The sequence below is a fragment of the Sebastes fasciatus genome, chromosome 20, assembly GCF_043250625.1.
Source record: "Sebastes fasciatus isolate fSebFas1 chromosome 20, fSebFas1.pri, whole genome shotgun sequence".
NCBI classification, from domain to species: domain Eukaryota; kingdom Metazoa; phylum Chordata; class Actinopteri; order Perciformes; family Sebastidae; genus Sebastes; species Sebastes fasciatus.
In genome coordinates, this window is record NC_133814.1 from 17,197,133 (window position 1) to 17,213,111 (window position 15,979).

The 15,979-nt window shown below is 40.3% G+C and overlaps 1 protein-coding gene across 2 annotated transcripts in view; it reads left to right on the forward strand.

Annotated features, from left to right (window-relative positions):
* The window catches only part of adkb (adenosine kinase b), a 123,226-nt gene that overhangs the window by 174 nt on the left and 107,073 nt on the right, over window positions 1–15,979 (forward strand). Inside the window, exons 2-4 of one of the 2 annotated variants that reach the window (XM_074619462.1) lie at window positions 41–231; window positions 4,304–4,378; window positions 4,471–4,524. In XM_074619462.1, the coding sequence (XP_074475563.1) occupies window positions 203–231; window positions 4,304–4,378; window positions 4,471–4,524 (158 nt within the window). In that variant the 5' untranslated portion in view covers window positions 41–202. Of the gene's footprint in view, window positions 1–40; window positions 232–3,282; window positions 3,435–4,303; window positions 4,379–4,470; window positions 4,525–15,979 lie in introns of those variants that run through there. The other variant, XM_074619463.1, reaches the window with a different exon arrangement.

Sequence of the window (15,979 nt, forward strand, 5' to 3'; positions counted from 1 at the left end):
TGACCCTTCCCTGAACATAACCATTAATTTTCTCTTCTAGATTACATGCTGCTGCTGATTCTCCATCCTCATCTTGTGGAGGAAGGAAGCTGCAGCCTCCTCCTCTCTCTCTTCCTCAGCTAGTGAGCAGCTCCTCGGTGCTCTGCAGCGTCAACACAGCTGATTAGCTAAACAAAATACACCTGACAAAGAAGAAGCAAACATGTCGACAGGGAGGAAAACGACGTTAAGGTAACGCTAATTGTGCAGTATTTGTGTGCTATCTGACGGATGATGCTCTGCACAGTTAGCCTGCTGTTAGCTCTAGCTGTTAATTCATGCTAAGGGGTCTGGTGTTGTGGTGACCTGTCAGTATGAGGTGATGAGGTGATGAAGATATGAACCTTTGAACGTTACACATCAACTCAAGTTTATTATATATATATAGCTATATAATATATCGGTTATAAGATGCTAACAGCAGCTAGCAGGAGAGGAGGGGAGGTTTCATTCATCACATGACCGACACAAGAATTGTTGCTTTATCCAACAATTTATCCTTTAAAAAATATATAAACAAATAAATAAAAAATGTTTTTTGTTTGTTTTTTTTTACTATTTTTTCTTTCTATCATTATTATTAATTTTATTTAAATTTTGAATGTTGAAGTTGTCTTCTCTAGTGTACTTAATGAGTTTGTCTATAAGCTCATCTTGCTACTTAAAAATTGGTTTATAAACTATTGTAATTACGAACTGTAAATTTATCTTTTAAAAAATATATAATGAAATAAAAAAAATTGTTATGTTTTTTTAAAAACTTTATTATTATTATTATTATTTTTATTATTATTATTTCTTTTCTTAATTTTATTCAAATTTTGAACGTTGAAGTTTTTTTCTCAAGTGTACTTTAAAGTCAGTTTGTCTATAAGCTCATTTAGCTACTTAAACATTGGTTTATAAACTATTGTAATTACGAACTGTAAATTACATATATGAAAAAAAAACTTGAAAAAAGGGAAAAAATAAAGTATAAAACAAATAAAAATATATATATTGACATTTTTTTAATGTTTTTTTTTAAACTATTTTTTCTTTTTTATCATTATTTATTTTCTTAATTGTATTTAAATTTTGAACGTTGAAGTTTGTTTCTCTAGTGTACTTTAATGAGTTTGTCTATAAGCTCATTTAGCTACTTAAACATTGGTTTATAAACTATTGTAATTACGAACTGTAAATTGCATATATGAAAACAACCTTGAAAAGTGTAAAATATATATATATATATATATATATATATATAATGTGTAAAACCGTCATGTTGGTTTGAAAACAGCGGTTAACGGTTTTGTTTTTTAAAATAGCTAAAATGATAACTGACAAACTTTAACCGTTAGCTAAGAAGTCAGTGATGCTGTCAGTGAGGAGGACTAGTGATGGGAATTTAGGCTCTTTTTAGTGAGCCAGATCATTTGGCTCAGCTCACCAAGAAGATCCGGCTCTTTCGGCTCCCAAACGGCTTTTACGAAAAAATAATTGTAATATTACAAGAATAAAGTTGTAATTTTACGATAAAAAAAGTCGTAATATTCCGAGAATAAAGTTGTAATTTTACGATAAAAAAAGTCGTAATATTCTAGGAAAATATATTCTAGGAAATTAATGGATGACATTTTGACATTTCACAGTACGATAAACACATGCGTAAATAATAAAATAATTGATGGCTGAATTTCATGTTGCTGCTTCAGTTTCCAGGTGTTGGTATTGTGCATGCTGGCTCACTGCTACACAGTTATGGTTTACCGGGACAGTTGAATATAGGACAGAGTAGGGCTGCACGATTATGGCCAAAATGATAATCAGGATTATTTTAAACAATTCTGAGATTATTTATCACGATTATTCACTGATTCTTCCTGCTAATCAACAAATCTTTGCATCAACATAAGACTTAAAATAAGGTTCTTCTTCACCTGATTTCAGTGCATTTTCTTTTTGCCCATCTGCTCTACAGTATATTACTCTTCTACTCTGGTTTTTCACAGGCTTGGGTAGCCTTGGGTAGGGCCATAGTTAATATTAATAGTCACACCTGTGCTTTTCCTACAATACTATGCAAAACATATGAAAAATGCCTATTTGCATAGTTCTGGGGTGGCTATTCAGAAAGTCATGTCGCCATATAGTCCCGCACCCTGCGCTATTCTTCAGAGCATCTCAGGTTTCTGACAGAGTGGTATGGAAAAGGTGTTCTGTAATGTAAACAGGGCCAGGGTGAAGCCATTTAGTGCAACAAACAACAAGACTTTCAACTCAATTCGTAGGAGGCTAGCGGAGGGAGGCTGGGAGTAATATGGTCCCTCTTGTTGGACCTTATAACATATACTTACACTTTTAATCTTTATAGTAAGCAACACATTGCAATGCCATCACTAACTGCTTAGTTTGCTGTAGTTGAGTTGCAATTATGAGAAGAATGATATTTAGTCCCTCACAACAACAAAAATGGAAGATAGCACATTATAGCCCAAGACGCATTACTAGTCATTGTGGCCCTTGATGTAAAGATAGCAAAGATGCAGGTGACCAATTGATATCACACTACCAACAATTCAACACAATAAATTCTTACATAATCATCAATAAGAAACACTCTAAGTTAAGCATAAATAAATAACATGAATGATAATAAACAATTCCTTACAAATTATAACAATGATATGTTTACACAAGTTTCCCATAAGCCCTAATTTGACCTTCTTTTTTTAAATTGTGGTAGTTTCTTATTATTTTAATGTACACCACTGAACCTAAAGGAACAAGTAAATATGTTGTGTTATAGAAGATTTAATTGTGTAAAGAAACTAAGAGTAATGAACTTTTTATTCAATTATTCTTATACTTAAAGGAAAAGTGCCACCCCGCCAACAAAACTGAAAACAAACAGGGATTAGAATTTGCTATAACTCCCATTTAGATTGAATTTAAATCACATTTTAGATATAGAAGAGCAACAAAATCTAAGTTATTTGTGATCTGATGCTGTTAAAGGTTTTTATAATGGTTGTATACAGCTACGAAACTTAAAGATGTTTTTATATGTAACTCAAACAGTTAAACAATTATATGCAAAGGTTAAAGAATTACAGTTTAGTCCTTTAAAATGTCTTTTTTTTACTACTTTATTGCTGCTATTAGTGTTTTCCCATTGGCCACAAATGCAGCACAGAAAGCTTCACAATAATTGGAACATGTGTAGCCAATCATATGCCTAGAAGACACTAAGTCCCGCCCACGTCCTCCGCCAACCAGTCAGTGTTGACCAAAGTGCAGCTGCAGTTCCTGTAGTAAAAAAAGCACATTGCTTTGACAGAGAGGAGCAAACTGTTGTCCATTCAATCATCAGGTTAAGCTGCTGAGTTATCTGACATAATGCCAACTCCAAGGTAAGATCCAGATGATGATATCATCAGTGTTTCGCAGGGAACAATATTGCTGTTTTTAAAATGTGCTCACAGCACTGCCAGTCTTTCAGTGATCTTTCATTGAAAACACTGGACAAAAGTGTATGTCAGACCTTTAAGCTGCTGTATTAAGTTGCCATGGCTTCAGTGAGAGCCAAACTGCTGCACAAGAGAACAATTATTTCTCCCTGTGATGCGTGACATTCAATATGTGTGTGTCTTGTGATTTCTGAAAGTTGGGTAACCTGTTTTGAAGACTCTGTAGACTTTGACCACCATGATATCTTGTAGGTTTCAATTTCAAGAGGGAAGGGGTCAAGGGGGGAAATTGCTAGGAATACAGTTTTCCTGCTATGACACATAGTCTACGCATGCGTTATGAATGAATGGCACATAAGCTACACACGTCTGTACATGAGAACATTGACACACCAGTTGCTCAGAGGATGATAAACATTTATTTTGATCTTTTCAATGTACTAAAGGGCCTGCTTTTCATCTGACTAATCTCCATCTGAATGAGAGAATAAAAGAAAACTATCATTGGCAGTTTCTCAGACATTTCTCAGTGCAAACTGCAGATGGATCTCCCCCAAAGTCATAAAAATGCACTCATTAGTCTGTTATGAGCTCATTAGTTTGCAACTGTACATGTTTCTGTAGCTTTATTTTTCTCCACATGTTAACCATAGAGAGAGAAGGTCAGGTAACAGCCATTAGCGAAACACCAAAGTTGCAACAAATCCGAAACAGATGATTTTGTGCTTCACAACAGATTGTTTGTGTCATGTTCGTGCAGAGCTTGGCGAGTGGGAGTCTGCATAATACAATAAGTTTTTGTCCCCCCACAGTGAGAACACGCTCTTTGGGATGGGAAATCCCTTGCTCGACATTTCAGCTGTTGTGGACAAAGATTTCCTTGACAAGTAAGCCAAACAGCTGGTTTCTTTGCACTTCCAATGTCTTATCTGACCAAAATGCACTGACGTTATATATGTTTTTGTATTCTTTCCTAAAGGTTTGGACTGAAGCTTAATGACCAGATCCTCGCTGAAGACAAACACAAAGCCTTGTGAGTCAAAGCTTCACACAAAGTGTTAAAGTGACAGGCAACCAAATAAGGGATACGCTGGTCATTCATACCCACTACTAGCATCTTGACACTGAGCTGTGCTCAAAATAGCCGAGTTATAAATCAACCCTCTGTAACTGGGAGCCTCAGAACTTGACACGCCCACACATACTGAATTTGAGCCAAACTATACCAAGATACCTCTTAATTTATTACCTTACTGCTTTGGGTTAAATAGTAGATCTACATATATATTTTACTGCTTTAGATTGATATAAAATAAATAAATAATTTATTCCGAGAAGTGCTTAGCTGAGCATGCGTGTTCCTTTTCCAGACCCCTCCCTCCTTCACATGCAGTGCAGTAATATTATAGCGTTCCTCGAAAACGTGGTTGCGTGTCTCCTGAATATAGCACTCCGCTTGTTTAAAAATGCACCTGACAGTAAACATAGACTGTAAACAACAGAAAAACTCAAATTAAAACAGGACTAAGCTTTAATCACTGACTGACCTCTTTCTGTTTCAGTGCAGATGGCGTCTTTTCAGGGAATTTTGTCTGTGTTAATTTTAGTGCAAACAAAATGTTCACCATCTGTACGTAAGATGATGGCGAGTGGCAGGTGTTGAAGTGAAGTCTCAAGGATTAAACAATTTTCACATTAAGTAAATCACATATTCCATATTTGGGATATGTAAACAGTCGTCATGTGTTTGCCTCTTCTAGTGTGAGAAAGATGACGAATGATCTTTAACCCTGGTAGCAAAAGACACAAGACTATCTGCACTGCCAAAGTTTTACATTCACAGCAGCATGGTATTTTTTCAGAGTTGTAAGCTGTGGCCTCAGGTGTTCGTGAGTTTTATTTGGCACACTAGACTGAAACTCGTTTGTTAGAGTCAGCTCTATACCAGGAAGGTGGGCGTTTTTTTATTCAACTGAGAGCAGTAGTTCATGAGAAAATAGGAAGAAGATACTCAAAAATACCATATGTCAGTGGAGAAAAGCTTTCAAAAAATTCCTGGATTCAGCTTTGTGCCAAAAACTCTTGGCCTATGGTCCAACTTTTCTACAAGATTTCATTGTGAATTTGCTAAGTAACAGACAAGATCAACATCGGGACAGAAAACATCACCTCTTGTCTTACCTGCTGTCTTTGGTGGGACAGTCGGGCAGTTAAGTTATTGTTTTAGTGAATATTTTTACTAGGTCCGTCACAGTTAACGCGATAACGTGTTAATGCAAATTAATTTTAACGCCACTAATTTCTTTAACGCATTAACGCAATCGATCTTTCGGAGGTTGTAGCGGACTCCGTTTGAAAGCAGAAGTGATGATACTCGTATCATATGAAACTAGAAAACCAAAGGAATCCATTAGTACCAACCATATCATACTAGCTTGTTGCAAAAGAGGTTACATCACGCTCCAAACTTGCGCTCAATTTTGGCGAGGAAAAACTGGCAAGGCCATTTTCAAAAGGGTCCCTTGACCTCTGACCTCAAGATATGTGAATGAAAAGGGGTTCTATGGGTACCCACGGGTCTCCCCTTTACAGACATGCCCACTTTATGATAATCACATGCAGTTTGGGGCAAGTCATAGTCAAGTCATCACACTGACACACTGACAGCTGTTGTTGCCTGTTGGGCTGCAGTTTGCCATGTTAAATACTTGACAAATCTCCCAATTAACGATCACGATTAAATATTTTAATCATTTGACAGCACTCATTTTTATTTCTATTTTTATTTAATCCCTTCCCTTTTGAAACCAACATTTCATTTACTCATAAATGGGGATGTTGGTACTGCAGCCTCTGTGGTGACTCATCCCTGAGCTTTTCTTGTTAATTTAGCTCATTATGGAGCTTACCAGACATTGTATGTAATATTCAGACATAGCTTGTAGCAGCCTCCACTTGGCCCGCTCTTCTTACAAGAGTTCATCACGTTATTCTTCAGTCCTTTATGAAACGACGGTCGATTCACCGAGCACAAATGCTCTTTTACAGGAATCCGTTGCTCCACACTCGGGTTCATTCACACCTCCGAGCTGCTCGGTACAACCACAGTCTTATCTGTTGGATGTTAGATAACTACATAACTCTTTATCTGCTGGCCACTGAGCAGCTCCACTTGAACAGTTTGGTATCTTGTTCAAGGGCACCTCTGCGGTTGTAATGAAGAGGGAGGGAACCCAAATTCATCCTGCTGGTCTGGGGATTAAAGGGACATATCCCCTGTTTGGTCCATCACCTGTTGAATCGATTTTTTTTTTCTAAGTGCATTGTATTTTTCTCCAGTCAAAATGGATCTTGACATTAAATCTTTGTCAGGACACTCGTATTATCAGGACCACTCATATGAAATTTGTAAGCACGGGGGGGAAGATAGACTACATTTAAGGTTGCAGTATTTAGTTTTCAGAAAACTAACAGTGATACTGTATATTGGAGACACACCTATTGCTACTACAATTACATATTATTGATTTTAATGTAATATAAAATGTCTTAAAGGTGTCAAATTCACATGTTGATAACAGGAAATATGAAAGCTTTGGCTTTTACATCTACCAAAGAGGTAATGTTTGTTTCTTTGTATGTTTAGTAGCAGAATCAGGGCTGCAACTAATGATTATTTTCATGATTAATCGATTAGTTGTTTGGTCTTTAAAATGTCAGAAAATAGTGTCGATCAGTGTTTCCCAAAGCCCAAGATGATGTCCTCAAATGTCTTGTTTTGTCCACAACTCGAAGATATTCAGTTTAGCAGAATTAAGCTGTTTTTTTTTTGTTCGCTCATCCTACAAAAATGTTCCTTGGTTCCTAAAAAGACAGTTTTTTGGTAATTTGGGTGAACTGGCCCTTTAAGGCAACATGATTGACGAGATGAGGTGTTTATAAGATAAGGCACTTCTTTACCTTTCCTTCTCTTCCCACATTACTCTACAACCATACCGCCTAGAGCTGAAACTAACGATTATTTTCATTGTCGATTAATCTGTTGATTATTTTCTTTATAATCGATTAGTTTGGTCTATAAAATGTTGCAAAATGTCGATCAGTGTTTCCCAAAGCCCAAGATGACGTCCTCAAATGTCTCGTTTTGTCCACAACTCAAAGATATCCAGTTAACTGTCATAAAGGAGTAAAGAAACCAGCAAATATTCACATTTAAGAAGCTGAAATCAAAGAATTTAGACTTTTTTTTTTCTTAAAAAATGACTCAAACTGATATAGTTGGAGATTAATTACTAATTACGAGTTCTATTACAAAGTTATTTCAATTAAGTTTGGAAAATTGGTTGTATTTTCTAACATTTTCACTGTTTACTCATGAACTACTAATGCATTACTCGACTGACAAAAATGTGTCGCGCTATTCCACAATTTTATGTCGCTGCTTGTACTTTGATGCACATCTGGATCCAGAAGCGGATTAACAATCTGTAAACATTCTCTGTTGTTAAAATGATAATTTTAGAGGATTATGCAGCCTTGGCAGAGGTGTCTGCTCTCTGAGTGCTTTCTACTTTGATGACGTCTAATTTTAGGAGAAAGCATGTTGAACAATTTTGCTCCGTTTTCGCGTCTAATGTATAAATTCAAAGCAAGTCACAGTGCAGTAATTGTAAAATGACAAAGCGTCTCAGTAATGCATAAACAATAAATGCATAAAGACGGATCAGTACATCAGATCGTCTGTACCTTTTACAATAGGCTACCTTGTCAGGTCTTGTTACTTGACAAAGGGACACATGTGACCTTGGGCGGCAGCGGCGGCGGCACAAAGCAGCATCATCAGCAGTGTTGTTCTCCTCCGGCACAAAGGCAGCGGTGTTATCTTTAGCCCCACAGACACCGTTCCCTCCACATTCTGCACAAGGTCAGGGCAGGATTAACATGCCGCTTTGGTGGTTTATTCCCAGCACAATGCATTTTCAATGCATGTCCCCTCCAATACCACACATACCGGCATACTCGCCATCATGTCCGTCAATTTACATAGGAATGATGAGGATATTTTTTTATCACATTATCTATTAAGTCACAGCAGTACAGGTTATAAAAAACTTAAAATTGCTGTGATACGATCCACAGTATTCCTATTAAGCATGATGGGTGACTCCAAAGTGCAAAGAGGTCATTCACAAGGTCACTGGTCCATGGAAGAAAAAGAACTTGACTGCGGCGTTGTGACAAATAACATCATTACTTAAAAGGCCTCAATGGACTTACAAGTCTAGTCGACTAACACTATTGTTGTGCTTCTGAATCTACAGAGTGTAACGCGATTCATTTTTTTCTCCCATCACCCTGGTGGGAGAGAGATCATTGGATGCAGTGCACTGTGGCCATGCCTGAATTCAATTATCTAGTCACAGCAGAGCCCATATAATCCTGTTGTGGCTGAGGAATTGCCTGCTGTAGAAACCATCAACATCCCTGTTAGTACTGGCTGGGGACTTAGTGCTTTTTTTTCCCCCCCCGAATAAGCTTCAACTGTGACTTTTGATGCCTTTTCATTTCGCGTCAAATGTTTTACAAGTTACTAGTTGATTTCCAGATTAAATTCAGAACGCTTTACCATGGACACAAGTTTAGTATTAGTTTATTAATCGATTAGTTGTCAACTATTAAATTAATCGGCAACTATTTTGATAATCGATTAATTGGTTTGAGTAATTTTTTAAGGAAAAGAAATGGTGAAATTCTGTGATTCTAGCTTCTTAAATGTGAATATGTTCTGGTTTCTTTCTCCTCTATGACAGTAAACTGAATATCTTTGAGTTGTGGACAAAACAAGACATTTGAGGACGTCATCTTGGACTTTGGGAAACACTGATCGACATTTTTCATAATTTTCTGTCATTTTATAGATTAAACAACTACTCGATTAATCAAGACATTAATCAACAGATTAATCAACAATGAAAATAATGCTTAGTTGCAGCCCTAGTATTAGTAGCATTGATTAGTTGACCGACAGAAAATGACTTACTGATTTTTTTTTTTATTTATCAAGCAAAAATGCGAAGAATTTGCTCGTTCCAGCTTCTTGAATATGCAGATTTTCTTCTTCTCTCTGCTTTATATCATTATATATTGAATATCTTTGGCCTTGGGACTGTTAGTTGGACGAAACAAACATTCTGAAGATGTCACCTTGTTGTTATTAATCGAGTAGTTGAAGAAATAATAAAGAGATACAGTAAATTGTTAAGGGAAATAACCAAAATTAGTTGCAGCCCTAATGAAAGCTAGTGGTGTATCTGCTTTGCTGAAAAAAACCCGCTAACTTCCTGGGTGTCTTGGTTGCCTAGTGGTTGAGACGCATACCATAAAACCGCAATGTCCTGGTTTCGTTTCCGGCGCCGGAGGTTTGTTCTATTTCATACCGCTCTCTCTCTCTCTCTCTCTCTCTCTCTCTCTCTCTCTCTCTCTCTCTCTCTCTCTCTCTCTCCCCATGTTTCCTGCATGTATCTACTTTCTCCTGTCTGATAAAATGAAAAGAAAGAAATACTACCTTACAATTAAAGTAAATTCATAACTCATGCAGTGCAATCTAAAGCCCTGCCAGAATCACATACCAATGATCTCATCACTTTCCTCCAAATAAAGCAGCTGCTGCTCCTCAATACTATTGTTTTACATTGTTTACAGTGTGGTGGTTTTGTTTGCAGTAATCACGCGGGTCTTGTAATGCAACTGCTTTTGTTTAGGTGATATTTCCACAGCGTTTTTTTGAGCTGCAGTTGAAAGTTGTTTTCAGTAGACGCTGGTGTTTCAGAGGGATGCCTCGGGTGTTTTGATTTCGGGGGCACGAGAGGAAACCAACTAACCAAAAGTACTGTATGACTTCCTTTCTGTGCCTGCCCAGACATATATCAGGGGGTGATATTCACAGCAGACATTTTGGCTCTCAATAGCATGAAAAGCACAGGTGTATGATAACATTAAAACCCTTTAGGTGGTTCCAGGGTCAAAATATATGTTGTGAAAAAGGCCTTTTTGTCAGATGAAATGCTGTGGGTCTTGCTCTCTTTTTGTAGTCACTGCTGCCATCATGTGGCTTAAAATGTAAGTCTGACATCTGCAAAGGTACAGTGTATGTTTAATGGACTTGGGACGATATGAGGTATATATTGTCTTTATGTCAGATCATCAGACAGATATAGTCACGGCATATTCTAAGTAAAGTTGTGTTATTCACTAGTGTTGTCACGTTAAGTTCCTACTGTTTTATATTTGATTGTAGTCCTTTAAAATATGTATGTTTTTGGCAGGTGGTTGATATTTTTCCCTTTTTTCCTGTCTTTGCTCAGTATTGAGTTGCAGTAAAAAGGGGTATGTCCTTGTTATATCCAGCAGGGGGCAACAGTAGCCTGCTGTTTGTACCCCAAGGAGTCTCCATAGGAAACAACATGTCAACATAATGAAAACACGCCTTCTTTCTGCAGGAGATTATAATGTGGGCAAATAGACGTTTTATTTCCAGGATAACTAGGCATTACAGGTTGTTAAGAACATGCGACATTGCGTAATACACCATTCACCCGAACCCTCTTGGGCTTGCTAACCATATCATATTAGAGCTAATGATTATTAGTGTGTCAAATGAGTGAGTCATTGTTACAGTGAGTGTATTGTCACCTCCGAGAGAGGGCAAAAAAAAAAAAAAAAAGATCAGCTGGCTCCCGAATATTAGTCGCGTTCAAACATTTGTTTTATGGCTCCCTCTGTCCGATGATAATTAATTGTTTACTTTCTCATCTCTGGATGATGGCGTGACTCTTTTCAGAGGTTGTTTGCTCACAGCAATTAAGTTCATCAGTGCTCATCCTCCCTCCTCCCCTCTCTCTACCCCCCCTAGTCTCCCTCCTTTTTCTCTCTTTCTCTGTGCTAAATGCAGATTAGCAGCGTCACAATTGCATCCAGAATGAGAGTAAACTCCTCATTATGCCGTGTGACCCTCTGCTGCATGAATAATTCAGGGCTGCAGCAGCGTTAGTGGCTGGCTGTTATTAGCATTCCGGATGGCGAGGGAAAGACAGAACGAAGGGAGCGAGAGGGTGGGAGGCTCATATCACTGACAGGGCTGACTCAGGGGGATCAGCGCTGGATTGAGACACACATCACACACACATCATCACACGACACAGGAGATCAGTGGAGGTGCCTCTCCACTCACGCACCCCGCTGTCTGTGTACATCTTACACACCCCTGCTGCTGCCGTGCAGCTCAATCTGCTTACTGGGAGGAAAACAACAAAGGCCCCTCTCACTGAGTACATGCTAAACACTCTGGCTCCTGGGTGTGTGTGTGTGTGTGTGAGATAGATTCTGCTCTGTAAACACACTTGACTCTACCCCTGTTTTTATTTTTTTAATATATAACGAAGCAAAATGTGAGTGCTAGAAACCCCCGGCGGAGCTATCGTGGTGTGTCAGGAGGAGAAACACTACTCCTTGTGTGTTAGTGTGTGTGTGTGTGTGTGTGTGTGTGTGTGTGTGTGTGTTTGTGTGTGCTCGCATGCAAGCATGCGTGCAGAAGCCGCATGTGCTTGCCATGGTGCCACTTCACTGGATGCACTCATGCTTGACTGAGTGTGTAGACACATTACAACCCCCACACCCCCCTTTTTTTTTACTTCCCAGCTCCCTTGTCTGTTGCTGAGGCTGAGTGCTGTACTACAGTACTTAAACTCACCTCCGCCGGCCCGCTGGGGGGTCACAACATCCGGCTCCCCCTGCCGCATGAGGGCAAAGGTCGCGGGCCTGCATCCATCAGGCCGACCTCCGAGCCAAAGAGAGCGAGCAGAGATTAATGGCACTCAACTGGTAATTGAGACATCAGAAACATGTTCAGCCGCCAACCGCGCCGCTCTTGATGTTTTATTGATACGCACGAATCCGACGATTTGGGGGAGCGCTCGCATAAATCTGACATGCTCACCAGAGCTGTACTCAACTGTAAGAAATGTGGATCTAGACCTTTTGAATTATAAAACAAGGGAACTTCTTTTCAAATAATCAAAATGAAGAAGCCCCCATATATTGTTCTTTTTGATGAAATAGGTTAACACGCAGGGTGATTGCTCTGCGTTTAACGCGTACATGCTGCATCATGAGAGATGGCTGATGCAATCATAATTAAGGCTCGTCCTCGCCGGAGCTGCAAAAACGCCTCCCCCTTGTTGTCGGCGGCTGCCAGCAGGTGGTGCCAGAAGGAAACATCACAAGTCAAAGGGAGTGTAACAAACATAATCCACATCTCTGTGCATGTGGGCGTCCCCCCCACCCTCCCCTCCTCTTCTTCCTCCTCCTCCTCCTCCCCTCCTCTCCCTCCAACTCCCCCTTTTAAAGAGCGTTTTATAATTAAAATGTGGGCGTCTCAGCCAGTACATACAGCATGTTCAGTTCAGAAAAGCATGCTCAGGGCTATTTTTAGTCATCTTTGATCCCCAGCAGCCACACAGGAAAAGCCAATGATGGCAGCAGCCCGTACACATGTAGGCTAGTTAGTGTACTATCTGTGCTGATCATTTCTCCACACCTAGCCTGTGCGGGGGTAGAGATGGGAGGCCTGACTGGCGAGCAGCAACACTCCCCGCGTGTTTAAAGTTCACACTGGGCCATATGGTCCCCGCAGTAGGGGGTGTTGGTGGAATTATTCACACGGAGCACTCTGAATCACCCAGATCCTGGTATCAACCTCCAAGATAAGGGGAATGTCTCAAAGGCTTTGTGCTCTGGCTTCAAATCTCAATCCTCAAGAGAACACCAGAAGCCCCATCTTTGCTTACACGCTCCGTCTTCCCACTCTCTCCATCAATGTGTCCCTCTCTCTCTCTTTCATGTCCTCGCACTCCCTCTCCCACATCCACACAGTACAGTGTGACAAACAACGCCACCCTCTGCAGCGCCAAGCCAAAAACCTGTGACATTTTAAGAGGAAATAATATGAACTCATCCTCCATGACCAGATTTTGCCCCCGCCGCCTAATCCTTGAGTGCAGCCTAATTAAGTACAAACAGCAGTCCTCGATTAATGCCAACAAATGGGCTGCTGCTGCTGCGGCTGGATCGGCTGATTATTAAAGGGAGGCACATTTGTTGTTTCTGCATTCTAATGCAATTACTCACCCCATTATGACCATGTAATTGTGCCGTCATTAATTGTGCATCCAGTCTATAACGCAAAGAGGCTCAAAGTCGAGGCAGGTTTTCTCGGGCTGAACAGGGATTAAAGCAGCAGTAGGTAGATTTGGAGCAAATATGATTAAAGGTCACTATATCCTGACTGTAGTGCATGAGACAGGTAATCTGGAAAAAAGCATGTGCCTTTGTGTCCTCCGGTGTCCTCCAATGCTCCTAATGGCATCTGCAAGATTTCACAGATCGGAAGGAAAACACCAATCGGAGCCGAGCTGAAGTCTTGCCGTCTATTAGCCGGCTGTCAATCAATCGCGAACTCCGGTCAAACAAGGCAGCGCTGATCAAATATGAATCAATATTCTGTTACTGTAATACCAAGCCCCGCCCACCAGCCGGAGCACAGCCAATAGGAACGCTCAATAGGAACACTCTCTCTCTCTGAAATGACCTGTGATTGGCCAAAGTAGATTTTTTTAATGCCTGAAAACAGAGCAGGAGTGCGGAGGTGCAGAAGTCTAGGTATCTCTCAGAGCACTTGAATTACAATATGCTGAAAGGTTATTATGGAATTTTTTGCCCAATGATGCCAAAAACGTTCTGCCTACTGTAGCTTTAACCCACATGGATCGAGATACCTGACTATCATAATTCCTTTTGCGCAAATCAACATTCATCCCTCAGTGTAGTGTATTAGAAGATGTCAGAGGATGGGAACAAGGCCTCGTTCGCTGTCTGAATCATGACTCATTTGTGTTCAGTACTTTTATGCGTCTCATTCTTTGCCATCTATTCCCATCCTGCCCTAATGTTCCACTGATAAGAATGTCCTATTCATTCTGCGTTCTTCACCAGTTGCTACACAGAGAGAGAGAGAGAGACAGAGAGAGAGCGACAGAGAGAGAGAGAGTCTACAGGCATTGAATGAAAAGCACATCTATTTCTGAGGGGGTAGCGCGAGCACGGTAGAAGATAATTATTGATTTGAAATAAGAAAAGATAAGGCTCAACCTTGAGCAGCCCGGCGATAGCGCGCAGAACAGAATAATTAATGGGCCTGTCTTGTGTCGGGACAAGCTTTCACACTGAGACGAGCGTATTGATTTTAAACAGATAAACTGCGTAACCCTTTGTGAAGGGTTTGACAAACAATTTAATTGGGGGGAAAAACAACAATATTCCTCACCCTTTCCATCTCCCTTTTCATCACATCCCCGAGCTGTTTTTCCTCCGCCTGACCTATGGAAACAATTACTGTGCATCAGGCCTTGTACTGCCTCCAGACTACCAAGGAAGGCTGGTGTAGGATGCACACGCTGATTGGGGGGAATCTAATCAATGGTGGAACCTGTCTCCACTCCAGATGCCCGTGTTGAAACTGGGATTACCAAAGCCTTTTTAGCTGTACGGCCCCCATCTCTGCTTCTGTCAGAGAGAGAGAGAGAAAGATGGATCTGCCTGTTTAAATGTACCTGCCTGCTACAGCTGAAGCAGAGATAATTTACTGTTCCTGTACAACCCTCCTCCTTCCTAATCCCCAAAGGAGAGCAGCGAAGAAGCCCCTCAGTCCTCTCCACTTCTTCTCCTTGCCCTCCCCTGATTAGCGATGGGGGCTGTTTGATCATGTTTCCCTGCCTGTCCATGTGATTTGTAAGCTGTTTAAAACGTGAACGAGGCAATTAAATAAGGACGAACGCAGGAGGAGTGGGTGCCGCGGTGATCATTAGCGATGAATTACCCCGGTGTGCACTCAAACACTCGGGAGGACTTTCAGGCGGACCACTCCCGAGGATCCAGATCCAATCTAGCCATTGATTAACAGAGACTTGTTCTTCCTGTGAAATCACTCGACGGGGATTTTAGGGCACTCATCCGGTCTTATCGAGATAGGCTAACATCAAAGGCGAATGAAGAGGGATTGGGTAAATGGGCTCGCCTTGCCCTCCATGTAAGAGACTTAGAGGATCAAATCTTGAATTATTGCCTCATGTAAATAATCTACTCGGCTCGCTTTTTGGGGAGGTGAGAGAGGAACTCATGAGTCACTCGGGGCCAGAGAACACTCATAGTACTTTGGAAGCTCTCATATTTCCCTTGATGGGAAACGACGGTGGGGGCTCCATCCCCAGGAATGTAAACAACACGATGTTCCCGACTTGTGTGATCTGCCCCAACAATTTGAATGTGTTAAGCCGGGGAGATGTAGAGGTATTAGTTGTCGAGGAGGACTCTCGTATCCTCTGAATGCGAACATTGCATTCAGTAACCTAATTCCACTAATTTGATTTAAGCTC